The 27342-nt window shown below is 39.9% G+C and overlaps 1 protein-coding gene across 1 annotated transcript; it reads left to right on the plus strand.

Moving 5' to 3' along the window:
* The first annotated feature begins 17932 nt into the window (after positions 1-17932).
* LOC147614730 (pentatricopeptide repeat-containing protein At2g33680-like) lies at positions 17933-21748 on the plus strand. The gene is made up of 4 exons (XM_086779970.1): positions 17933-18968; positions 19077-20800; positions 20843-21349; positions 21506-21748. The coding sequence occupies exons 1-4, from the start codon at positions 17933-17935 to the stop codon at positions 21746-21748; spliced, it is 3510 nt and encodes a 1169-aa protein (XP_086636096.1).
* Positions 21749-27342: the final 5594 nt, after the last annotated feature.

Raw genomic sequence — 27342 nt, forward strand, 5'->3', positions numbered from 1 at the left:
AGTCTCTTGGCAAACCAAGGATGAGAAAGCATTAGCTCTCATTGCCCTTGGAGTTGAAGATAGTTATATACATTACATTGGTAATGGAACATCTTCACAAATTGCTTGGAATTCACTGGATAAATCCTTTGGTGCTCAAGGCTTCCACAGCAAAATCAGTCTCAAAGTAGACTTTTACAGTCTAGAGTACAAGATTGATGAGACACTTGCATCTCACATCAACACCATGAAGAGCTTGATGGCCCAGCTCGAAGCCATCAATGAACCAGTCAAGGAGAGTGATGCCATAGCCATCCTCCTAAAGTCAATGCCATCCGAGTATGATACACTCATGCCGACCTTAAAGTACATGCAGGATCCCACTTTGGAGGGAATAGAGAGTGTTCTCTTGGAAGAAGAGAAGAAGTTGAAAGGTAGAGCCATTGATCTTGTCTCAAACCAGGCATACCTTGTTCAAAAGCAAGCCGGCAAACCACTCCAATGTACACATTGTGGAAGGACAGGACATCTTGCCAAGAATTGCTACCACAAAGACAAGCCAAAGCGAATATGCACCAAATGTGGAAAGCCAGGTCACCTCGCCGACAAATGTTACACCAACCAGGCAAATATGGCAAGCACTTCGAATGATTCCGAAGAACAATTCAAGCATGTAACAATGTTACTACCTCTTTTGATGAAGCGGTAGATGCAGAATGGGCTTTCTAAAGCCAACAATGTTTATGCCCTCTTTTACCCAAATGTTTATGTATGGACACCTCTAACCACCGATGATGTAGGTTATGTGTTATTATGATGCTGCCCACAATATCTCTCAGTAGGCCATGTAGCCCTCAAGGGGGGATTGATGGGGAGTTGGGTCTCCATGACCAACAAATGATGATGATGCCCATGGATATGATGATGATGATGCTATAATGATGATGGGGTATGGGAGAGGAATGTTTTCATGTAGCAATGTTTTCATGTCATGCTATTTTCCTTTCGCAATGTAGAAGCTATGCTCCCTATGAGCAATGCTAATTTCTTTTATGTACTGTAGAGCTATACTCCTTATGAGTTAAGCTTTTTCTTTCATGTAATGTTTGGATGAAGGGAGGGCAATATACCATGCCATGATCAAGGGAGGGTGTTGGAATATATGATCAATGTCATGGTCTAAGGTTAAGGCACACAATGAAATGTAAAAGGACCATGTAATATGAAGAGAATCCAGGTGAATGAAAGGGTCAACCCCCACTTGAAGTAGGCGAGTTTCAGAAGATTCTCTGGAGGCTATATTCTAGGGAGCCATGTGGGGGGAGATGGCCTTGGATGCTCTTGATGAGATGTAAGCAGTGATGTCACTCAACCATGTACACTTTGGCTATAAAATGGTGGCCCTCCTAATGAGAAAAACACGAATTTCTATGCTATGTGAAGCTCCTTATTATGCTGTCATTATGTTCTCTTAATCTTTGATTAAGTGCTAGTTAATTACACTTTTGCTCATGTGACCACCATGGCTTATCTTGAACCACCATAGCTCTTTCATCACTCCTTGCTCACATTAAGCTTGCATTATCACTCATTATGCTTTTCCCAACAGAATTGCTGTAATTTTCTAAGCCAAACCAGAATAAGAAACTGAAAATATTTCCAGTTCGAAGCCGGGTCAAATTCAGACGAATTTGGGCTAATTTTGATGAAGCTTTGGCTTGAAGAAGCTTTGCGTATGAATCTCCTCTTATCTTTTTAGACTTTTTTGAGTAAAGCAAAGATGTAATTTTTCTCCACCCTTGATTTCTGCAGAGCTTCCTCCAATGTTGTTGCAAATTTAAATCCCTGGATCTTCCACAAAACCCCTCAGATAGGGTACAAGATGCAAGAGAACATGTCGAACGCATCTAACAGAACAGATCTTCGAACAGCTTGTAGAATTGAGAACCAATTTTCCAAGCAAGAAGCGCCGTTTTCAGGCTGGCTTGATGGGTAGGAATTTGCAGCCGTACTTAAGCTAAGCTTAAGATTTGTTTAAGCTTAGTATTATACCTTAACCAAGGCTTTGGATAAAGCTTTTATCCCTTGGTTATATGCTTGATGTGACCTTGAAAAAGAACTTCAACCAAGCCTCCAAATCCCTTAAATGTTTTCTGAATTTTTCTTCTTTCATAGAAATGAGAAAGTTGCACGTACCTTCTCTCTTTCTTTTACAAGCCTTCCTCCCTTTGATTTTTCTCAATATTTTTCACCTTCTCTCCCTCCTTTGCTTTGATACCACTAAAACCACTAGGATCATGGGGAGACACACCGTCCAACCAAATACCAACTGGTTCATCACTTCAATCAAATTACCATAACCAAAAAATTAATAAATAATCATAAAAGCATAACATAGCATAAAAACATCATTGGGTGCAATCTATCCCCCCTCAAGAAGTGTCGACTTCCTTCCACTTCTTGAGTATTTATGCTTTATTAATAGAAATATCCCATAAGCCAAAAATAGATGCACGCTTATGCATGGGCTTGCCCTTTACAAAAATGGGGGTTGCTTTTAACACAAGCTTAGGTAAAGTGTTCCTATCTAACCACTAAAGGATAATTACAAAAAGAACCCCAAGGGCTAATTCACGTGCAAATAAATAAGTCCACGCCCAATATGACAAAAGTGGGTGGCTCAATAGGTCCACGCCCGAATACATCAAAATGGGGCGGCCAATAACAATACAAAATCTCGTATAGTAGACACTATGACAAAAATATCAAAATGAGAACCATCCCGGTAATAGCTCGCACCATATCACCGCCATCATGTCCCAACTAATCCGGCTTACGAGCACAAGGCCCATCAATCTCACCAACCTACAAGGTTGTCCATTCAAACACACTACGAGTTAGCAACACATGCTAGAAGTCCACGACAGCACAAGGCCCATCAATCTCACCAACCTACAAGGTTGTCCATTCAAACACACTACGAGTTAGCAACACATGCTAGAAGTCCACGACAGCACAGAAATAATAAATCCAACACTTAGTTCCAAATATCCCTAATTTCATATGTCCTACACATGGAATATTCGGAATCACCCAAGTGCCATGCCTCAAACATAGTGGTAATTAGGCGTCCCCAATTAACCACAAAAGGATGGATGGACAAATCGTGATAGTAACTAAAATCTGGCCTGCTGATCATGACATAGATCAAACTCCCCACACAATCTTCCTCTACATAGTGGGGTCCTTTGAACACAGAACCTACATCTATACTGAGCTTGCTATTTTGATCTAATGGCACCAAGATTGGTTTACAACAACCAGCCATCCCATACTTGGACAACATGTCCAATACATATTGTCTTTGTGACAACCAAATACCATGAGGTGTGCGAATGACCTCAATGCCCAAAAAGTAGCACAGATCTCCTAAATCCTTTATGTCAAACTTCCTTTTGAGAAAACTTTTCACATGCTCAATCTTTTCCAAGTTGTCACCCCAACAATTAGATCATCTACATCTACATAGATGGTGAAGATCACAATATCCTTATCACTCTTATGCACATACAGAGAGTGATCTATATCTGCCATATGAAACCCAATAGTGACAAGATACTCAGCAATCTTGTCATGTCGTGCTCGTGGAGCTTTCTTTAGTCCATACAAGGCCTTACAAAGCTTATATACGTACTCTAGGTGACTTGTATCTATATACACTTTTTCTTGCAAGTTACCATGCAAGAACACATTTTTTACATCCATCTGATATAAAAACCAGCCTTTAGCTGCAGCCATAGCAATCACAGCTCTCATAGTTACCATCTTTGCAACCGGGGCAACGTCTCCTCATAATCAATCCCATGTGTTTGTGCATATCCTTTGTCTACCAGTCTAACCTTGTACCTACTTATGCTACCATTACTATTATGTTTCCCCTTATACACCCACTTACATCTAATAGCTTTCTTGCCTTCAAGAAATGGCACCAAATCCCAAGTCTTATTTCCATACAATGCATCCATCTCCTCATCCATATCTTTCTTCCAATACACATTTCCAATAGCCTCATCAAAACATGTGGGCTCTACAACCTGCACAACTTTTGCCATGTAAGCATAGTGATGTGCCACATAACCATCGTAAGTCAACCTTTGCAGCACAGGGTTTTTGACTCTTCCAAGTCTTCGTTACTTTGCATTCATGGCTTCCAAAGTCTTCTTTACACCAGGTGTCCTCATTGTTGGAATCCTGTTAATGGCTCACCCTAACCCCCCTTGAAACACATTTGAAACACATCCAACAAGAGATTACCTAGTGAACCGAAACTGTCATGAGGATCCTGTTAATGGCTCACCCTAACCCCCCTTGAAACACATTTGAAACACATCCAACAAGAGATTACCTAGTGAACCGAAACTGTCGTGAGGATCTTTCCATGACCGAGCTTGTAACCCTTGAGGTCTCCAAGCTCTACAACTCCTTGAGAAGCAATTCCACTGTGCCTCCTGTGAGCGTTGTCACACCGTCGCGTTACACTATGGATACTCGTCCCTCCTCTCACCTCACCTCACTTCACTCACACACTTACTAGCATGCATTAGAGAGAGAGTTTAGCAAGAGCAAGACTCTATTGTACAATGGGATCGTATCTTTGTATTATGAGAGATATTCACTTATATACATTGCCATAAGTGTTCACACACACAAAATTGAGATAACATAGACTCCATAAACAAAGGTATTATATTCAATAAAGTAAAATTTTATACAGAAGTGTTTAATTATATATGTAGAACATATTCTTGACAACCATTTTCTATTTATCTACAACCTGATCCAGAGGCTGCTCTACATGGTCCAAGCTCACCGTATCATCTTTTTTTGGAGAATTTGTTTTCTGCTACTCCATCCTGTCGTGTACAATCTCTTGGTGCTGCTCCATTGTCGCCTCTACTGTCCCTGGAGCATCTGTTTGCTGCTGCTCCATCTTCTCCTCAATAACATCAGCCACAGTAGGTCCTCAATAACATCAGCCACACAGCAGGTCCTTGTTCCTATGGCTTCTCCTCATCAGCACTAGGTCCTTGTTCCTGTGGCACCACATCAGCATCATCTGTGTCATCAAGGTTTATGACACCTTCTCGCACTTTAGAGCTCTCACCCAACTCGACAGTAGAGCTAGTACAATAGGTTTGGGGGGAGGCATACTTCAAAAACTTCCAAATTGTATCAGCTCTGAAACTGTATACATAGTTTGAGCTGAAGCTATCTTCTCTCATCTGCAATGGCATATGATGATTTAGAACACTTTGTACCAATATCAATTATTTTGAAGCTAAATGAAAATTATTTTTTCTTACAAGGTCTGGCTGTCCTATCTCAAAATAGCTTGAAAGTATATATTTGGCACTGATCAGCACTCTCCAGCCGTAGCTACTTGAATCATCTTGTTGTGGTGTCTGTACAGTTGGAAAGATATGCTAGAAACTGTTAATATCTCAACAAAACAAAATTATTCAATAAGTTCAAAGGCATAGCATGAAATAGACATCAGTAGAGCGAATGACTTTCTATCTCTAAATCTATTGGCTCTATTGAATCCAAAAGATTGACATTAGAAGGACAGTGATCCAATGCATCTAGAAGCCTTCCAATACAACTGCAATACATATAATTCAATTAGTGTGCATTAAATCAAAATAATGAAGTTTAAAGTTAAAATAGCACACACACCACTTACAATTTCAGCTCTCTGTGTGTGTTTTTAAGAGAGTTGAATAAAAATCATTGCTTCTGCTGGATGTCAATAGAAGCAAAGCTCCAGTGGTTGGGTCACTGCGTAAGGAAAAAAGCATTAAGAAATCAAAGGCTACAAGAGTTCTCAATCTTAAAGAAAAATCCCAAAAGAAGCAATCACCCACATACTTGTTATGGTATGGAAGTAGCAAAACATCGAATATCCATGGGAGTTTCCTTTACATCTCTTAACTTGAAGGAAATGGCAGGATCAATAATATGAACTGTATGCTGTACAGCGTGGTTAAGCCAGCTTCTCATCATGCTGCATTGGACCAAACAATAATTAGGGTAGGGTGTAAAGGAGGTATAAGAAGGATTGTTTTGCAAACAAATGTAAAATAAAAGACACTTACTAGAGCATTTCAAGAATGATAGTATCTGAGCAATACTCATTCTTATGAGCCAATGCTGCCAAGCATGGTTTTGTCAAGTCAAAATTATTCACTGAAGTTTCATCCTCAATATGGACAACTATGTTAGGGCCCAGCTCCTGCAACCTTCTCTGTATCTGCAGCTCCATCTGTACAGTCTCCACATCTATATAACAGATTTGGATTCTTTTATTTGCTACTTCAGTGACTCCTCATAAGCAGCTTTCCCTCTGGTGTTCTTTGAGTGGGTTACTTCAACAACCTTAACCTCATCTACCTTCAACTTTCTTGTGGTGGAATTAATAATATGTCTCTCATTTTGATGTCCTGCCATTCCACAGGATGGACCAGCTTGTCATACCTCCATCTCACTCTGGACAAAGTGTTGAAGTCTTTGGCCATCAGAGTTACCCTGTGAGCATGGGCTGCTACCAGCATTGCATCTTCAAAATATTTCTCCAAGTAATCCTCTGCCATTTCCTATAAGGAAAGAATGGCAGTCATGTTCCACCTGAAACCAAGGTGCCAACTATCACATATGTCTTTCACTAGTCTCTGAAAAGGTGCCTTGGGGATTGCAAAGCCTATAGCTTTCTGTTGCTTCCTAATCTCCTTTAGCACACCTACACCATGTTTCAATCTCTTGGCCTTTTGCTGGAGGAGGCTCATTGGCTTCCCCTTCCTGCCATGTGCAACTCTTCCCTTTGGTGAATTCCTTGATACCTGCCCAGGTGCTGCTGCTGCAAGCCCTGGCCCCTTGCCAGCACTCCTTGCAGTTGACTTAGTTCTTGCCATCACTCTGACAAGCTACATACAAAGCAATGGAAAGAGATTACAGCCATGGAGAACATGGAATGATACAAGAAGGCAATGACAGGGGTGGATGAAACAACATTTATAAATTTGCAACAAAACGCGATTTCGACAGTTTGAAATTCCTAACAGCTCACTCTCGCATTTTCCTGCAATTACCTGAAGTAACATGCTATTACATTCCTACAGTGATTTCTCTGTCTTTATAACTAAATACAATATGGATTGAGTTTATGCAAGGAGTGTACAGCCATGGATAACTTGGAAAGACACAAAATCACAATGATAGGGGTGGATGAAGCAACAGTTTTATATTTGCAACAAAATGTGATTTCGGCTGTTTGAAATTCCTAAAGCCTTCTCCTCGCGTTTTCTTGCAAATTCATGAGGCAGCATACTGGAACATGCCTTCAGTCATTTCACTGTGTTTGCAACTTGGTGGAGGATGGATTGAGTCTATGGAAGACAAGAAGTGATCAATCTCTCACTCAACCAGCCCAATTCAAAAGTCTTCCTGCTTGTGGTTGCAGTGGAAAAAGCTAAGGAATGCATATAATATTTATCCTAATATCTAAGCTACATCACATCACTCAGCACCTTATCCTAATATACTATTAAACAAGAAGAAAAGAATATAGAGAGTCTTACTGACCTGGAAGCTATCTGTAGGTGTGCTGTGCTGGTGATGATGAGTACCCTGTGCTAGGGATGAACTTGTGCTGCTGGTCAAGATGCTGATGGTGCAGAGTAGGGAGGTAGAGAGGCAAGAGAGCTGAGAGGGGAGGGCCAAGACAAGAGAGATTAAACAGGAGGGAAAAGATTAGTGCAAAATACAAACAAAGCAGCTACTAATACCACACGTGTGGAATGGAGTCGTTTTTTCACACGTGTGGATGGGACCCAGATCTCTTGGAGTTTGAAACTTGGCACGTGTGAATGGGACACTTTTTGCCTTGGAACTTGTGCCAATCATGATTTCATAATCAGATCCATAACCACTCTTCCCTCCTCGTCTTTCATCCCTGCCAGCACCCTCCCATCATCCTTTTCCTTCCCCCTCTGATCCCTTCCTACCCAACACACTCCATCCAGACTACAACTTGCCTGAAGACTTATACCACTGCCAGATCTCCAGGTTACCTAGGCTGCAGTTCAAGTTTGGAAGAGAGCAGAAGATTCACCAGTGCAACTCCAACAGCATGGAAAAGGAAAAGAAAGGTCAGAGATCTATATTCTTTTCAATGTTTTTTGATATATATTTCTTCCATCCATAGAATTCTTGAATCTTACTGCCCAGGAATCTGGTACATCACCCTAGGATTTGATTGGAGATGGATATCAATAGAACCTAGAAGTTTGCATAAAATGCGAGAAGAGTGCTTAACATTTTCCAAATGGCCCTATATCGTGTTTTCGTGCAAATTCTTATATTCCTTTTGGTTTTCATTTCTTCCTCATTGTTTTGCTTTCTTTGGCCCTGGGGAATTCTTCCTAGTATCATCTACTGTCTAGGAATCTGTGAGATGATCCTAGCATTTGATTGGAGATGGATATCAATAGAAATGGAGAATTTGCAACAAAATGTGAGGAGAGTACTTGACATTTTCCAAATGGCCCTACATCGCATTTTCTTGCAAATTCCTGTGTCCCTTTTGGTTTTCACTTCTTCCTCATTGTTTTGCTTTCTTTGGCCCTGGGGATTTCTTCCTTGATGATGAGAAAAGTTTTTGCTTTGGAATAGTTGATTCTCAAGTCCCTCCTTTCAAGAGGAAGCTGGACTTTTCTGCTGCTATACTTAGACCACAGCAATCACCAGGTGAGTCATGTGTGCTCATGAAGGGAGTTGTTTGGTGATATCCTATACATTCCCTGATTGCATATGTCAGCATATAGAATTCATGATATATAAATTTTTGTTCAGGCAAAAGGAAGAGATTGGAGTAGAAAGCTGAGTCTTCCCTTTCAAAACAAAAGGAACCAGAAGAGGACAAATCTCCAGATTTGCTCCTATTTGACTTTCTTCACAAATGCAAGGCTCAGAGGAACTTCCACATATACCACAGTATTTTCAACAGGGAGTTCACTATGAGCTCTGTACTAGAGCATCACAGAGATTTTCTTTCAAACCATTGGGATACCTTCAAACAACTGACAAAGGCAGGAAGAATTGTGGAAGGTGGAAAGGTTTTTGTGCATATAAATCATATTGTCTCCATTGACAGGCTGAGGTACCATGTGAATAGAAGATTTGACAGCCTGCCTGAGGAATATAAATTCAACTGTAACTTGCACACCAGAAAGTGTAGAGTGCTTGAGGAAACCATGGCATTCCTTATGTACATTGTCTTCCATCAGCACTCTCTAGAAGAGCAAGGGCAGGAGGCTGAAGAAGAAGACACATCTAAAGCAGAGGAAAAAGAGGATGTTCTTGTGGCAACAGAAATGGCAGAGCAAGAAGAAGATATCAACCTCCAAGATGAGGGGCTGCAAGTGGCTACTCTTGACCTTGTTCAACTGAGGACTGAAACTCTTAGGGCAGCATAGCCAGTTAAAGATTTTGATGTTCAGAGCAACAACTATGCAGTGCCCATGCTTCTAGGTGTCTTGATTGGTGGTAAAGATTATGTTTTCCTCCATGATATAGAGTGTATGTTTAATTTGAGGGAGGACTATGCCATTTCCCTTATTGCCCAGGCTTCAAGGCTTGACAAGGAGGTTGGCATAGAGGATGACCATTCACTACTAGCTTTGGAAACAACTTTTGATCCTACAGAGGCCCTTACTATTTGTTTCAAAGAGGCTGAAAAGTTCCAAGAGCCAGATGAAGCTGCCTTCCACAGCTCACACAGGAAGCTATGAATCTCTCAGCACTATACAAGGGAAAGCTTAAAGAAGAGGCTGGACTGGAGGGGAGAGGAATAAATCTTTGGAAAGATGAACTTCTTATTGCTGATGAAAATGAGAAGGTATGATCTTGTTACTTCAAATCAAATACTTTATGTTGTGTTTAAATGTTTTGTAGTTGTGTATTGTCTCACTCCAATCTTTTGATATGTGGCAGCTACAAATTGAGGATGACACATTCCTCCAGAGAACAAGTGGAAGCAGGCCGGCTGGGTTTGGCAAAATGTCAAGCCTAGCTCATTATATTCGTGATCTAGGCAGTGCTAAGATCTTGATTTACCATAGGCAGTTGAGCAACAATGGAGAAGCCATTGTTTACTTCTTTAAATGTTTGTCTAGGGTTTTAGGTGGACATGATCTTTCATGGCAAAAGGAAAAGATCATTTTGATAGAGAGGTTGTCTCCCATAGATATATTTGGGGATTATGTGAATAAGCAGGCCTCTAGGGCCTCTTACTTTTTGTCTTACACTTCTTATGCATTAGCATGTGGTGTTAAGGAGCCCAAATGTCTGGAGGGCTATGGAAAACACAAGCTCATAAGGTTTCAAGAGCTACCCATGATTGCATCAGGTGACACAATCCAAGAAGAAGAACACGTGGAGATAGCTGAAGACAAGGATACCCCTCCCAGACAAGCAACAGAGGCAAGCATTGATAAACAGACAGTCGACATCAAGCCAACAAGGAAGAAAAAGAGTCCATTCAAGATCAAAAAGAGAGTTCTGATTGGCACGCCCTGGGAGTAATAGGATTTAGTCATCAAATATAGCACAAACATTATGTTGAAGTTGAACTTTACCATGTAGTGAGTTATATTGTAGGCTGTCCACGCGTCTTTCATTGACTTCCCAAAATGTTTAATTGCCTCTTCAAAGTTCTTGTAATCACTCTTTGTCCATGTTACATTGTCACAGAACATGAAGAGTTGATCAAGAGATATCCACACCTCTGCCTTCACATTTCGTGCTTCCCCATCTGCCTCATGATCTTTCACGGCATTATGGACTTGCTTCCACAATCCATAATTAATCCTTGAAACTGTTCTACCTTGCCTTACTTGCTTACTACTGTGTTTGGGTCGAGACAAGAATCTTCTTGCCTTAACACTACCAATAGAGGGCTTGATTGGTACCTCCTTGCCATTGGTAGACTTTTTAAAATCCTTTGTGATATGAACATCACCTCCATGCAGACCTATATCGGATAACACTTTTTTCAATGCTTGAAGAGTATCCTTTCTATTTTTTTCGAGACGGAGTTTCCAAGCAAATCCAATATACAAAAATACCAATTTCTCAATAATTCGACATAGACCATGCAATGTGCATATGTGAACATTACATAGTGGAATGTCAAGAATGGCCTTGAAGTCAGGGTCAACTTTATCTCTATTAGGTGCTCTCTTCCACCATTTGGAATCCATTACGTGAGCTGATTCTTTGTAGTAAAGACAAGGAGACTTTGAGTTGCCTCCTTTACTAACGTTATACATGCACTTAAGTGTTTTAAGATCCCCCGCCATGTGCCACTCTACTTGAAAATCACCTTTTCCTGCAACATGGAGATTCTCTCCTTGCACTTGTCTTTTAATTATTCTTGGTATTTCCGTGTGGTGAAACACCCAATCTAGTGTTTCATGGTCTTCTGTCTTCACCTGTGATTATAGAAAACAAAAGTCTTACTATAAAAGATTTGAAAACAATGACTAAAATCAAGTACGAAACAAAAAATGATCATGGAACGAGCCTAACCACCATATGTGTTTCTCCGACTGCACACTAAAATACTTCGAACTCGCTTCAGTCAATGATGTATCAAGTGCTCCATTCATCAATGTAATAGAGTAATCCTTTCCATTTTCTTTTCCTTTACAACCTCACACTCATCCATTTTGATAACAAATTTCAAAATGCCTTTGCACTCCTCAAATGTTATTCCATAAAACTCGACCATTCTTCTTTGAAGTTGTTGTAGATCTACAAATATATTGTTCCAAGGGTCATACACAGTGGTTCCTTTACCACCATGAAATATTTCTTCAATATGGACATATTGCCCAATAAACTCATCTATACTTTCATTCAAATGACCTCTTATCCTCCACACGGTTGCTGGATTTGGCAGTAAAACTCGTTTAATCCTTTGATCTCTCAAAGTTGAGGATATCGCATGGAAAATCGAACTATATCCCTTTCTGCTAACTCCACTAACATCAAGAGCCTCTTGGATTGTAGTGCCATCAACTTGATTATTGGATATAAAGTCCTCTACAACATTGCGTTTGATTGTTTTGTATTGTTTTCTTCAATCAAACCTTTTGCTACACCATAAGAAAGCAATCCTTTCATTTGTTTAACAGGAAGAAGGTTGGGATCCATATTTTCTTTTGCAGGCTCCAATATTTTCCTATAGTAACAACACAATATGCCTATATCATTCAACACCTCCATTCTTGTTTTGCGTTAATGGACAAAATAGATATAGTCATTTGAGAGCCTTTTTGAGTATAAAAAATGAAAAATTTCAAACTAGCCTTGCTTCCTGAATTCTTCGCTTGCATCCACCAGTCCCAGCCTTCAAATTTGTAATGTTTTTAATCTTCCTGCTTCGTAGTCTGTCTCCAAGCACGCTTCTCTTCCTTCTTGCTCTTGTCAACTCTTTTTTACTCTTTGAATGCTTCTCAATTTCATTCTGCAACTGTTGCTCCAATTTTGCACGAATGGCTATCTCTTGCATCCTAGCCCCCTTTTCTTGTAGGTACATCGTTTTATATATTTCTGCAAATGTAGACTGCGCTGAAATATAACCAAGAAGTCCATTTTGTCCATCGCCCGCCGCAAACCTCAGTAGTGTGGTTGGATTGACAAATGGAGGTGTAGAGTTTTTTACTAGACATTTTGGATATATGCTTCCATCGCACCATAAGTCAATATGTTGAAGCCCTTCTCTTCTCATATTTTCCCGTTGTTGAGCATTCAGCACCGTATCCTTTCGTCTTTTTTGTGCTGGAGTATATTGTTCTTCTAAGTCGATGTGAAGATGGTGTAATCGCTTCTTCTGAGATTGTGACTCACTAGTATCGGCCATTTTTTGTGCTTATGAGGTTGCAAAGTTTGCTTGTCAATCTCATAGTCTTTTTGTAACATGAATCGTGGAAGTGTGGCGGTATCCATGCAGTCATCAAGTTCAGTGATGGATTCTTTATGAGAGGCCTGCACACGTCGTCAAAAGAGATGCGAAATCTTCGGGAAACAAAAAAAAACTAAGGAGATATTTAATGCAAAATCGTGTTAGTTAGACAAAAGATTATCTTATTCCTTTCTGAACTGACAGTTCTGTAGTCCTTACTGACAATTCTGAGCCACGTTTTCGTATTTTACTATTTTTGAGGTCTTTTAGGAGAGAAATAAATCAAAAAATAGTGAATTTCTTACAGGGCCCCAAAATGAGCTCCCTTTTTCCCTAATGCATGTTCTTTTTATATTTTTATGTATATTTAAGTGCTTTTATGAAACAGATATACATGAAGTACAAGAATTGAGTCATATAGACTCTTATTGAATTGTTGTGTTGAAGTAGCCGCTTGTTGGCGAGGATTGAAAGAATTACATTGACTTGCGAGGCTAATATGGATATCTTCACTAATAAGGTTTTAGAGATCATTGGATTTGTGAAGATGGTAGCGTTGTTTGGAGAGGTTTGTAATTTGAAGCAAAATTCTAGGCAGTCGGTTATACCATTGACCAAGCATTCGCCCACCATGGCTCTCCCATCCAGAGATGTACCTAGAAATTTGTCGATGGTGAGGCTTTAGTGCAAATGTTCTCTAGTGCATGAGTGTGGATATGTACTCATTGAGCAGCTGCTACATTAACTTAGCCAAAAGAATAGTAAGCTATAAGCTTAACAAAATTGTATTGGCTATTGAAGATCGTTGGGAGTAGCTTTTGATATTCTACCTTTTTTAGGTAGACCATATATATGTGTTACTCCTTTGTGTTTGTCTTTTTTTTTTTTTTGGCTACCACCTTGCGAGCACCATGTTCTTTTGGCTACTCTCCTTTATGAGAAAATAGATTCTTAAGTCTGTTGTGTAGCTTCTACACTTATGCACATACATAGGGGTGAAAAGAGCATCGTGAGTTTATCTTTAATGCACTCATAAGTCTCCGTTTGCAGACGTGGGAATTGATTCTTGAATTTGTGGTTCAAGTGTTGTTGAGGCGGTAGGTACAGCTTCTGGTTGGTTACCATTGGGGTCGATTGAACACACAAACTCTTGTGTATTTATTGAGTGGCTTGCTTGGTGTTCCTTGGGTTTCCATTCTTGTCGAACTTTAGGTGAAGCTGTTGGGGTTGACGTCGGTGGTGAGGCTTTCTTCACTTTATTCGATTTTGGCAACCATATGAAGGTATTATCATCATAATACCGTTGTTCCTGAAGCACGTGCACAGGCACCTATTTGTGATGATGACCATTATAAATTAGTGGGCTGATGCTTTTGGTGGTGAGGTTTTTTTTTGTTGCAGGTTTAGGGAAATTTTTGATGCGCTTGGGAATCCAAGCTTTGGTATTTTCTTGGTAGTACCCTTGTGCTTGCAAAGTAAGCTTTTTGGTCCCCACACTTGCTGAGTTGTTGGAGTTTGTTGAGGAACTCACATAGGTTTTTGTGGACAGTGTTGTGGAGTACTTTTATTTTTCCTTGGCCTCTGAGTGTTGCATTGAGGAAGAGGCTTTGATGATTGAGGCACCCAAATTGGATTGGTGCCTTTGTAGTAGCCTTGGGCTACAAGTATCTACTTCTCCACCCACATTTTGATACATTGAGATACCTTAATTTTGGTTGTCATAGTGGATTTCTTCATCCATGGCTTTCTCCCAATGTACATGTCCAATAGCATCCTTAAAACATGTGGGTTCAATCTCTTGCACAACCTTTGCCATGTATGCATAATGGTGAGCTACATAACCATCATACATCAATCTCTAAATAGGGTTTTTGATCTTACCCGACTTGCATAGTCCTAGATCTGTCCTTGGTGTCCTTGCTACCTCCTTAGCCTTCATTGGTGCATGATGATAGTAGCTGGAATCCCAAACTTCTCATCAAGGCTCTGATTTTAGTCAGTAGACTCTCCATTAACATATGAATGCCCTACTAAAATGTCAAGCATACCAAGAGACTCATCAACCTTCTCTTTATCTTTATGTGATGCACTTGTTGCTGAACCTAGATGACTGATTTTTTGATGTAGCCTACCACTCCATGGTCTATCAACAGACCTATTTTTAGAGGACTCTCTCGGTCCACTCAATGACTGTGATTAATGACCTGTATTCTACACAACCACCTACTCTTGTACATCAGCCCTAATCGAGTCTTTTAACAGACCAGCATACCAACTGCTCATCTCATCAAAGACAACATCCCTACTCACCCTCATCCCATATGTGATAGGGTTACAACATCTGTACCTCTTTTGCGCGAGGGAGTAACCAATGAACAAACATTTTTCAGCCTTTGGATCCAACTTACTACACATAGCTCATCAGGAATGGGTACATATACAATACATCCAAACACTTTCAAAAGTGTGTACTTCTCCCCTGGGGTCACACCATGCACTATTGTTGTGGGGATCTTATTCATAATGTAAACTTCAGTCTCGCAACTGCTTCAGTCCAATAATGGTGACACATACTCTTCATAGTCACATCAATGCACGAGTAACCTCTGCAATGTATACACGAGTAACCTCTGTAATGTGTGTATTCTTTCTCTTAGCAACACCATTTTGTTGCGGCGGAGTGTACGTGCATGTGACTTGCCTCTAAATTCCATGCTTTCTCAAGTACTCATTGAACTCATTAGAGAAGAACTCTTCCCCACATTTACTAAAACAACGCAAAGCTACTATCGCTATTTAGCATGTAGCTTACCCTAAGGACTGGGATGAAAAAAGAGAAAAAACAAACATTTTGATTCTTTGCATCTGCGACCTTCAAGCCAAGATGAGGATTAACCTCAAGGAGATCTAATGCAACCTAAACCATAAACATCATCATGTACCCTTGATCCTAAACTGAGTCTAGATGCACTGCCACATGGCGAAGCTACTATTACTTAGCATGTCGCTTACTCTCATTACTTTAATCACAAAACAAAGCATTTTGATTATTTGCATCCAAAGACCTTCAATCCAAGACAAGGATCCACCTCAAGGAGATCTAAGGCCACACAAACCACACTAATCATTAGGATCCCCCAATCAAACCTGTGAGTCTAGATGCACCACCCAAATATATAACCCACCTTCTAACTCACTTACTAACAATTTGCTTAATCCCATTTCCATCCCTCCTAACAATTCTCTTGATTCTCCTTCCTCTCCCCAACACACACACACACACACACACACACACACACACACACACAGATTCTATTAAAGCCTACGGAAGACCCAAAAGGCCTATGAGACGAAAAATGAGTACATATGATCCATGAATAATAGGATTTCAAAAACATGAAAAAAAATAAACATCTACCAAACAAAACGGGCCCACGTACTATGTGAACCGCCCAAGAGACTCAAAGCTCATCTTCCTCCTCTTTGTTTTGTATGGTGTACATTGCAGCAATGTCCACCTCCTCCTATGGTGGTACATCCTGCCGCGGTACATCTAAGGACATCCTATATCTACAATTGGCAAATGGGTCGTCAAGATCTTCGGGGTGGAGAATACTCACTCAGGGGACCATTCATGGCACTCAGTTGTTGCGGGGCCGATTGAGCCAATGCTTCTCTCTCTCTCCCTCTCTCTACGTGTTGAAGCTTTCAGGGTATTCTTGGTATGTATGTTTCCATGCTTTATGTGGTTTTATATGTCTCATCTTGCTTCCGAACAGTGTGAGGTTTGATTCCATAATGGAAGAGAGAGAAAGAGATGCATGCATGCAAACACATTGGTTTAGATTTTTTTTAAGTTTTTAAAAAACTAAGGTCTAAAATCTCAACATTATATAAGGACCAAGGTCGGGTAAAATTAATGTTCGTGTTGTCTAATTAATCAAAGCGCAACCTGCCTGTATATACGCTTTTGCCTTAGCAAAATTTTGTGGGTTTTCCTCATGCAACAATGCAGCGGGGATGGCGAGGAGTACGTCGGTCTGTATTATTTTTGCATAGAGAAAGATGATCTGTTCTGTATATTAGGTTGGTGCTCGCCTCGGCACAGACTTGCCAAGCAGTCACTATGGACGTACAATTCAAGCTGGGTTCAGACTCCAAGGAGTAGCAGAGCCTTGTGCAGTGAAGGCCATACAAGAAGAAGCAAACCACCCTTGTTTTTGCCTAATTCCATACATTAATGTCATGATTACCATACAGTTACCCATACACGCAGTTGTTAGTGTCATGGTTACCATACATGTAGTTGTTAGTGTCATGGTTACCAACTCGGTTACAGATTTGACAGTATAACCTCCTTTGTTGGTACCTTGGTCACTTGTTAGTGTCATGGTTACGAACTCGGTTACAGATTTGACAGTTCCTTTGTTGGTACCTTGGTCAATCATTTTGTGGTCCCCTTATGGGTAGAACACCACATGCCATGTAGTCCCGCTGTGATTGCAGCCTTGGAAAATGTGGTTGGGGCTTGAGATCGGATCAGCCCGATGCCGTCGTGTGAAAGTTGTTTTCATGATTTAGGAATTCAACTGATTTTAGGTAATCCATCTTTATGTGGCACGACATGAAAGGTGCTATGAAAAACACGTAACCGACCCTGTTCATCACGCATCTGCCTCGTTGGAGCCTGACTCTTCAGTGTCGGTTACTCCCGATCCAGAGCGCCCTTCTTCCATTCGTGTGAAGAAATCCAATGGTCGAAATCCGTACAAACACCATCATAGACCGAAATCCAAACCATATTCCGAGGATGGGAGCGAGCGATCGAATTGCGCGAGGCACTGATGGATTTGATGCAGAGAATATTCAGTATTAAGAGATGCATAGCTTAAACGAGACACTACAGAGGAGATGCCACCCCTTCAACATTCCATGGAGGATCTTGCAAGCATGGTGCATAAGTGCAAAAAGGATAGAAACCCAGCAAAGGCGTTGCACTTGCATTCTTATATGGTTGAAAATGGGCTAGATGCCCATACATCATTTGGTAATGACCTCATCTCGATGTTGGTGGAAGTTGGAAGCATGACCCATGCCCAGCAGGTGTTTGACAGGCTGGTGTATCGGGATGAGTGTTCGTGGAATTCTCTCATCACTGGTTATGTAAAATGTGGGGAGTCACAGCATGCTCTCACTTTGTACCAAAAAATGCAGGAGGATGATTCTGTATGTCCTAGTGGGTATGCTTTTGTGGCCTTACTGAAGGCTTGTGCCACACTAAAAGATCTGGAAAGAGGTTGCAAGATACATGCGGAGATTTCTGAAAAGGGATTGCTGGAAAGAGATGTTTTCATTGGCAGCACCTTGGTCCATATGTATGCCAATTGTGGCTTCATTGCAAAAGCACAGGAAGTGTTTGACAAGCTCCCGGTTCGAAACGTAGTTTCATGGAATGCACTTATTGCAGGGTACGTGGAACATGGGCATGGTGAGGAAGCACTCAACTGTTTCGAACAGATGCAACAGAAGGGCATCTTTCCGAATTCTGTCACGCTTGTTTGCAGCTTGAAAGCTTGTGGAAGCATTGGAGCCATTGTCAAAGGATGTGAAATACATGCTGAGATTTCCAGAAAGGGGTTACTGGAAAGAAATGTTTTTGTTGCCAGCACATTGGTTGACATGTATGCTAAATGTGGCTCACTTGCAAAAGCTCAGGAAGTGTTCGACAAGCTCCCGGTTCGAAATGTAGTCTCATGGAATGCACTAATTGGAGGATATGGGGAACACGGGAATGGTCAGGGGGCACTCTACTGTTTTAATCAAATGCAACACGAGGGCATTTCTCCGGATGCGGTCACATTTGTTTGCGTCTTGAAATCGTGTGGGAGCATAAGAGCCACAGAAAAGGGCCAAGAGACACATGCTGAGATTTCCAGAAAAGGGCTGGAAAGAGAGCTCCTTATTGGAAGCACCTTGGTTGATATGTATGCCAAATGTGGCTTACTTGCAGAAGCACAGGTAGTGTTTGACAAGCTTCCAGTTCGAGCGGCGGTCTCTTGGACTGCACTTATTGCAGGATATGCGAATCATGGACGTGGTGAGGAGGCATTCTACTGTTATGAACAGTTGCAACGTGAGGGTGTCGCTCCAGATGCTGTCACATTTGCTTGCAGCTTGACAGCTTGTGGCAGCATAGGAGCGACGATCAAAGGCCGTGAAATACATGATGAGATTGTCAAAAAAGGGTTGCTGCAGAGAGATGCTTTTGTTGGCAGTGCCTTGGTCAGTGTGTATGCAAAATTTGGCTTGCTCGTAGAAGCACAGAGAGTGTTTGACGAGCTTCTAGTTCGAGATGTCGTCTTGTGGAATGCACTAATCACAGGATATGTGGAACATGGGCATGTTGAAGAAGCACTCAATTGTTTCAAACAGATGCAGCACGAGGGCATCTCTCCGGATGCTGTCACATTTGTTTGTTGTTTGAAAGTTTGTGGCACCATTGGAGCCACAGTCAAGGGATGCGAAATACATGCTGAGATTGTCAGAAAGGGGCTGTTGTTGGAAAGTGACCTTGGCAGTATGTTAGTTGATTTGTATGCCAAATCTGGCTCACTTCCAGAAGCACTGAAAGTCTTTGACAAGCTTCTGCTTCGAAGTATAGTCTCTTGGAATGCAGTGATTGGAGGATATGTTGAGCACGGGCATGATGAGGAAGCACTCAATTGCTTGGAACTGATGCAACAGGAAGGCATCTCATTGGATACTGACACATTTGTTTGCAGCTTGAAAGCGTGTGGGAGTATAGGAGCCACAATCAAGGGGCAACAAATACATGCTGAGATTGTTCGAAAAGGGGTGGAAAGAGAGCTTCTCATTGGCAATTCCTTGATTGATATGTATTTCAAGTGTAGCTCGCTTGTAGAAGCACAAGAAGTGTTTGATAAACTTCCAGTTCGAACTGTAGTCTCTTGGAATGTCCTAATTGCAGGATATGCTGATTATGGGCTTGGTGATGTAGTGCTCAACTGTTTCAAACAGATGGAAGTCGAGGGCATCTCCCCGGATGCTGTCACTCTTGTTTGCAGCCTGAAAGCTTGTGGCAGCATATCAGCTGCAGTTGAGGGATGGGAAATACATTCTGTGATTGCTAGAAAAGGGTTGGAAAGAGAGCTCCTTGTCGGCAACACCTTGGTGGATATGTATGCTAAATGTGGCTCCCTTGGAGAAGCACAAGATCTATTTGACAAGCTTCCAGCTCGAGCCGTGGTCTCATGGACCGCACTAATCATAGGGTATGCTGAACATGGTCACAATGAGGAGGCACTTCACTGTTTCAATCAGATGCAACTTGACGGTGTCTCTCCAGATGCTGTCGCACTTGTTTGCAGCTTGAGAGCTTGTGGCAGCATAGGAGCCATAGGGAAGGGCCGAAAAATACATGCTGAGATTGCAAAAAAGGGTTTTTTGGAAAAAGATAGTTTTGTTGGCAGCAACTTGGTTGATGTGTATGTCAAATGGGGATTTCTTGCAGAGGCAAAGAGAGTGTTCGACAAACTTCTAGTTCGAGACGTGATTTCATGGAACATGCTTATCACAGGATATGCCGAACATGGCTGTGATGAGGAGGCACTCTCCTGTTTTGAACAGATGCAAAAAGAGGGTGTTTCTCAGAATGCTGTCTCACTTGTTTGCAGCTTGACAGCTTGTGGCAATATAGGATCCATTGCCAAGGGCCAAGAAATACATGCTGAGATTGCCAGAAAAGGGTTGGAAAGAGAGCTCCTTATTGGCAATACTTTGGTCGATATGTATGCTAAATGTGGCTTGCTTGCAATTGCACAGGAAGTGTTTGACAAGCTTCCAATTCGAGACTTGGTCTCATGGAATGTGTTAATTGCAGGATATGGCCAGCTTGGAGAGAGTGTCAATGTTTTTAATATCTTTGACAGAATGATAGACGAAGGTATAAAGCCAGATCTAGTCACCTTTGTTAGTGTTCTCAATTCATGCAGTCATGCGGGTCTATTGGATAAGGGCAAGATGTACTTTGAGGCCATTAGCACTAACTATGGTTTCAATCCAACTCTTGAGCATTACAATTGCATCATTGATCTCCTTGGCCGTGCAGGTCATATATACAAGGCGGTAGCGATGATCAAGAAGATGCCGTTCCATCCTGGTATTCTGGTGTGGCATACTGTGTTGGGGGCTTGTCGAAAGTGGGGCAATGTTGAGCTTGGAAGACATGCCTTTGAACATGCAGTGCGACTGGATGAAAAGGATGCTGCAGCCTATGTCTATATGTCTAACATCTATGGAGATGCTGCCATGCAGGAGGATGCGAATAAGGTTGAGGCAATGAGAAAAGAAAAACAAGCATGGAAGATGCCAGGACCTAGTTATGGACAGCCATGCAATCATGAGTTCCTATACATTGGGAATAAAAGACATTTTCAAAGAAAAAGCTTATTTGCATAGGTTAAAGATATTTTACTAAAAAAATAGAATGACCAAGGAAGGGTATGCCACATGCAGAAAGCAACACTGTCAAGGGAATATTCAATTAACAGAAGACTTTCCCAACCACATTCCCCACCTCACAAATATCAACCAAACTACAGTAAAGTAGTGCCCACTGAGGACATCTCATTCGAGATATGTGAGGAAGAGGACATAGAGGCCCCAGCAGCAGCATCCAGCATGACAAGTAGAGAAGCCCAAGCAGCATCTGTCCAAGAAGGACAGTGAAACTTAACACAGACAGATTCAGATGTCCAAGGATTGATCTGCACAACATATACACCGTTAGATTGACAATGTACAACCCCTCTTTTAAGTCTAGCCCTTGGGTGCCCTCTTCTCCAAAAAATGAGGCCATTCCTAGATCAAATCTCCCACAAACAAGTGAATCATCTGGCCCCACTTTCTTCCCCAAAAGCCAGTGAGACCAAGAAACGTATGTTAAAAGGCAATACCTCTGGCCAGTAATTTGTTCTCCATGGGTAAAGCTCTTGCTGTAGTCTTCCACAGAAAGACCACATCATGCAAAGGCAACTTAAGAGTTTTTTATATCACCATGCATTTAGTTTACCAACCTTTGGAACCCATAGGCACTCCCCAAAACTTGTTGAACTTGAAGGAGTTGTGCTTGACGCATATGAACCTTGGTAAGAAAAATAGTTTACTGTATGTGGAATGGCATCATGAACAACTCCTGACAACCCCAGGTTATCATTGTGTTTGGGTACGTGAATGGGAAATGCTTTGGGTCTTGTCGAATTTTCCTTATCTTTTTTAGTCCTTTCATTTGGAGAATATATGTTGAGATATTGAGCTCAACTAGTGTAGATATGTGTAACACAGTGGGATGCCATCTCTACACTTATGTTACTAGCATGGTTGGTGAGATGGACGATATGTTGCCAGTGGTTTATTAGCTGTATGACAACCACTTTGGTGTATTAGAGTTATGACATAGTTATAGTGTCAGCTCAAGTAGTCACAGTTCACATTATGGATCGACCTTCTATGTTATAGTAGGAGAGTACTTTTCCTTATAGTATGTTCTCTTATCTTTATGTTATAGTTATAGAGAAGAGAAGAGAATAGAAAAAAATTCAGCTATCTATCTCTCTTACATGCTTGTCTACTCGTTTGTGTGTGTGTGCGGGTGCGTGCTTGTAAGAAGCTCAAGATCATCCTCTCTTCCGTATTCTTCTCATGGTATTAGGGTTCTAGTTCGCGTGTGAAGAGCTCAAAGAGATAAGCAAAGGAAGCGATATACGAGTAAGGGTAACTCCATTTCTTTTCCTTTCATTTGGAAGCAAATCTCTGTAGGCTAGGCTAGAGCAACATGCATACATAACAATAAAGTGTAGTGTTACATCTTGAGGCACCCTTCGTGATGAAGAAAAGGGACAATATAGTGTGGGAGATGCTCGTGGGCTTTCAGTGATTTTAGAATTTGGATTCGAGGTCATTTCAGTACTTATTTGTCTCTGCAAATTTCATATCCTAGATTGTGAGTGAGAAGATGGATGAGAACAACTTCCAAGCATAGAAGTTCACGGATGAGAAACATCCTAGTGAAAAAAGAATACTGGGCGTTTATTTCAGGTGACAAGGAGTTGGAGCTATCACGCCTCCTCAATAGATTTAGGCCTTTAAGTAGTGACATGAGAGAGCTAGCAAAGTGATGTATTGGCTATTTGTTAGCATGTCAAATACTATGATCGATCATATACAGGATGTAGCAACACAAGGATGCATGGGATACCTTAGTTAAGATGTATAGCACAAGTAATAAGGTAAAAAAGATGTAGTTAAAGTAAGAGTAGCTGTATAACATGCAGAGGAATAAGATGAGTATTAGTGATTACTTATTGAAAGTGAAAGGGCTTACATATGTCCTTGTCTCTATTGGAGCTCCTATTGATGACTAGGACTTGGTGTCGGTCGATTTATAAGAGGAGATTTACATGATGTAGCCACCACGATATGAGGACTGTGCATACCCAGAGTTTTTTGTAGGTTACGTAAAGCCTTGTATGGCTTGAAGCAGATACGTAGAGCATGGTTGATAAGATAGGAGAGTATCTTATCACTATTAGATTTTATATAACTATAACATATTTATGTGAAAACCATTATTAGGGACATTGTTCTAGTATTTATTCATGTTGATGAATTGATTCACACGAGATAGTGATGTTGATATTCATGAGACAGTGATGTTGATATTCATGTTGTTGAATTGATTCACACGAGACAGTGATGTTGATATTTATGAGATGACAATGCTCCTCAAGAAATTTTTTGAAATGAAGGATTTGAGTGAGCTATCATCACGTGATGGGATTCAACTTTTGCAAAGGTAGTATGCTTTGTTGTCCAAAGTATAGAATGGCAAGATGTAATCCAATCTAAGTGCCATTGGAGTAGGACAAAATTGGTTATAGATACATGTGACCTTTGGAAGATCCTACTATGTAAATGCACATTGTATCATCAGAGAGTGATCTACATGACTATGACAAGGCCAGATTTGAGCTATGTTGTTAGATTGGTGAGTTAATTTATGCAGGCCTCGAGGAATCCACACTTGGATGTGGCTATGAGGATACTCATGTATATAAAGTTCACAATACACTATGGAATTTTCTATGAGGTTGGAGTACAGGTACACAAAAATGGATATATAGATGTAGATTAGGCTAGAGTACATGTACACATAAATGGATATATAGATGCATATTAGGCTAGTAGTGCCTCAGATAAGAGATCTACTAGTAGCTTTATGTTTTCTTTTGGGAGTGTTAGTATTAGTTAGACCGGTTAAAAAAAACCATTAATGAGTATAGAGACTCAGCTTAGGGGCACTGTTATGGTGGCAACATATGAGGTAGCTTGGTTCCAGAAGCTACTTACACATATAGTTGAGCCCATGGATAGAACTATTTTCATTTATTGTGACAACATGAGCAACATACAATTTGATGTAAGATTCCTCCCTCCAGCCTTTGTGATGTTGTAAAGGTGTAAGAACCTCCACTTCAGTTTCTGTAATCATCCCCTAATTCAGAATACAAGAAAACATTGTTTTTTCTTGTTTTGGCCTAGCAATATTCTAGAGAGAGATAATGCAAAATTGAGATATTTTTGGATACAAAGTTTCTCCTAATATCTAATATGAATTCCCCTGAAAAGAGAAGTTCAAAAAGAATTTTCCTATCTGCATTAGAAATTAACCGAATATGTGTAAGAAATTAACTGAATATGTGTATTAGAGACCTTAGTCTAAGGGTCCACATTTTTCAGAAATTTTTGACTAAGGTCCAAATAAGGTTCTAAAGGGCCAATAGGATTAATCCAAGTGTTGGGATGAGAAAACTACAAAGAATAAAAGAAAATTCTCCAAAAATGAGTAAATGCTCACGTAAGATGAAGAGTGGACTAAGGAATGGGTCTATTAGTTAAAAATTGAGATATTTTAGTAAAATTATGAATTTTTGACACCTCAGTAAGGAGGGAGAGGCCCCATGAAGTAGGCACCTTTTTCTCATCATTACTTGATATTTTCAATTTGATATTTTTATCTCTCCTCATGCAAACTAGATCAAAAAGGGAGTCAAACTAGTCCAAATCTTGTCCAAACTGGATCAAACTGAAGCTGGAAGCCTCTAGAACTGAATTGGACTTGTTTAGTGGCCTCCCTCACCCATAAATAGACCCTCATTCCTTTGTATTTTCATCTTTGAGTAATTACATTCGAATTTAGTGTAATTCTATTATCCCTCTTTAGAAGCTTTGGAGCTTCACAATTCTTCATCCTCTCTTAGAGATTACCCTCCCCAATTTGGTGACCAAAGCTTGCTTTGTGGGCTTCACTTCTTTCTTTAAAGAATTAAGCCAAAATCAAAGGTAAGCCTTAATCTAATGGTTTTTTCTATCTTTCTCAATGGTTATCTCCTTTCCAACCCCTCTAATGCTTGGGAAGCTTTCAATTAAATGATTTTTTCTTGAAATCAAGTTTTCTTAATGATTCATAATGCTTAAATGGTTTAATACTAATCTTTATGCTTAATTATAGTATTTTTATTAGTAAATATCTCTTTTTTAGAAAGATTAATCATCTTTATGGTTAGAATCTTGTTAGAAGGATGGTTCTTAATGATAAACTCATTATCTTAAACAAAACTCTAGGCTTGATAAGCTAGAGAAAAAGATTAGGTATTTTTATGATTTTAATCTAGTTAAAAATGATGATTAATTTCTTTAAGCTTTTTTGTGATTAAGAAAAATCATATTAATTCATTTTAAGTTGAAAGAGGGTTATGCTAATATTTTTGGAAATGAGCAATGGATATTTAAGAATAATCAAGAGATTTAATTATAATTATACTTATAATTATGATTATAATTATGTTATGTATGCATAAATAAATTTTAGTTTAAAAGAGGAGTTTTTATCATATTTCAATTATGAATATTCATTTAAAGTTAGAAAATTGAACATTCTCAGAAGTTGCAGTGAAGTTATAGTAAAATTTTCTAGAAAAAAGATAAATTATATTTTTATGTATAAATTTAATAAAGCAAAAAGAGGAATTTCCATCATATTCTAGGCATAGATATTTTTATGCTAAAAGAATAATTTTTTTTATATTTATGAAAAATACTTTTATAGTATTTATGCATAATTATTTAAATAGAGAAAGTGAAATTTTTGTTATATTTATTTTTATATGCATAAAAATTTAGATGCAAAAAGAGAAATTCCCACGATATTCTAGGTACAAACATTTTTAATATTAAAAGAGGAAATTTTGGCATATTTCAAAATATGGGTATTTTTATTTTTTTAAAAGTGAAATTTTGAGTATTATCATTTCTTAGAAAATATAGGAAAGCTATGGAAAAATTTATATCATTAGAGAATGAATTTATGCATAAGAAATTTTATGCTAAAAGTGAACTCTTGAGCATTATTCAATTGTCACAAAAATAAAGAAGGTTATGCACAAATTTTCTAGAATCATTCAATTTATGAGAATTATGAAAATGATTCATTTAGATGAATGGATGAGAATGGATATAGGAATGATGTGAATGGATATAGGATGATGTGAATGGATGCGATATGATGTGAATGGATGTGATTGGATATGGAATGTAGGATGATGTGAATGGATGTAGGATGATGTGAATGGATGTGATATGATGTGATTGGATATGGAATGATGTGAATGGATGTAGGATGATGTGAATGAATGGATGTGGAATGATGTGAATGGATGTAGGACGATGTGAATGGATGTGATTAAATATGTAATGATGTGAATGGATGTGATTGGATATGGAATGATGTGAATGGATGTAGGACGATGTGAATGGGTATGAATGGATGTGGAATGATGCAATGTGAATTGATGTAGAAGAATGTGGAATAATCAGAAATGATGTGGAATAATGGGAGTTTGTTGGAAACTGTGTTGTATATGAGATCTGTTTTTAAAGATTGTTTTATGTCAAGAATGCTGGGGAAGCATTTTGACATCTTGTCGAATAAGGTCATGAGGACCTAAGTGAAAAGGTTGCAAGAGAGTCGATTGTTGCGAATGCCTCGCGTGGCAAGGTCGCGGCTGAGGTCTTGACCAGCGGTTTGATTAAAATGGTGAGCTTCTGATACGATGGATGAGGGACTAAGGAAGCAGCTTATGAGTGAAGCACTAGGCGACCTGCGAGAGGAACCTAGAGAGTGCTGACCATACGGTTCTCTGGCTCTGGGTCGCTCAGGATATCCACGCATGATGCGATGAGGAAAAAAAATGAGTTGGAGCTAT

Source organism: Cibotium barometz, chromosome 41, assembly GCF_041138505.1.
Source record: "Cibotium barometz isolate CiBa-2024 chromosome 41, ASM4113850v1, whole genome shotgun sequence".
Classification (NCBI taxonomy): Eukaryota; Viridiplantae; Streptophyta; class Polypodiopsida; order Cyatheales; family Cibotiaceae; genus Cibotium; species Cibotium barometz.

Coding starts and splice junctions, on each gene's coding strand:
- LOC147614730 (XM_086779970.1), top strand. CDS start 17,933: ATGGAGGATCTTGCAAGCATGGTGCATAAGTGCAAAAAGGATAGAAAC. Junction 18,969..19,076: donor AAGAGAGCTCCTTATTGGAA/GCACCTTGGTTG, acceptor CACTTATTGCAG/GATATGCGAATCATGGACGT. Junction 21,350..21,505: donor TGCAGGAGGATGCGAATAAG/GTTGAGGCAATG, acceptor CTAAAAAAATAG/AATGACCAAGGAAGGGTATG.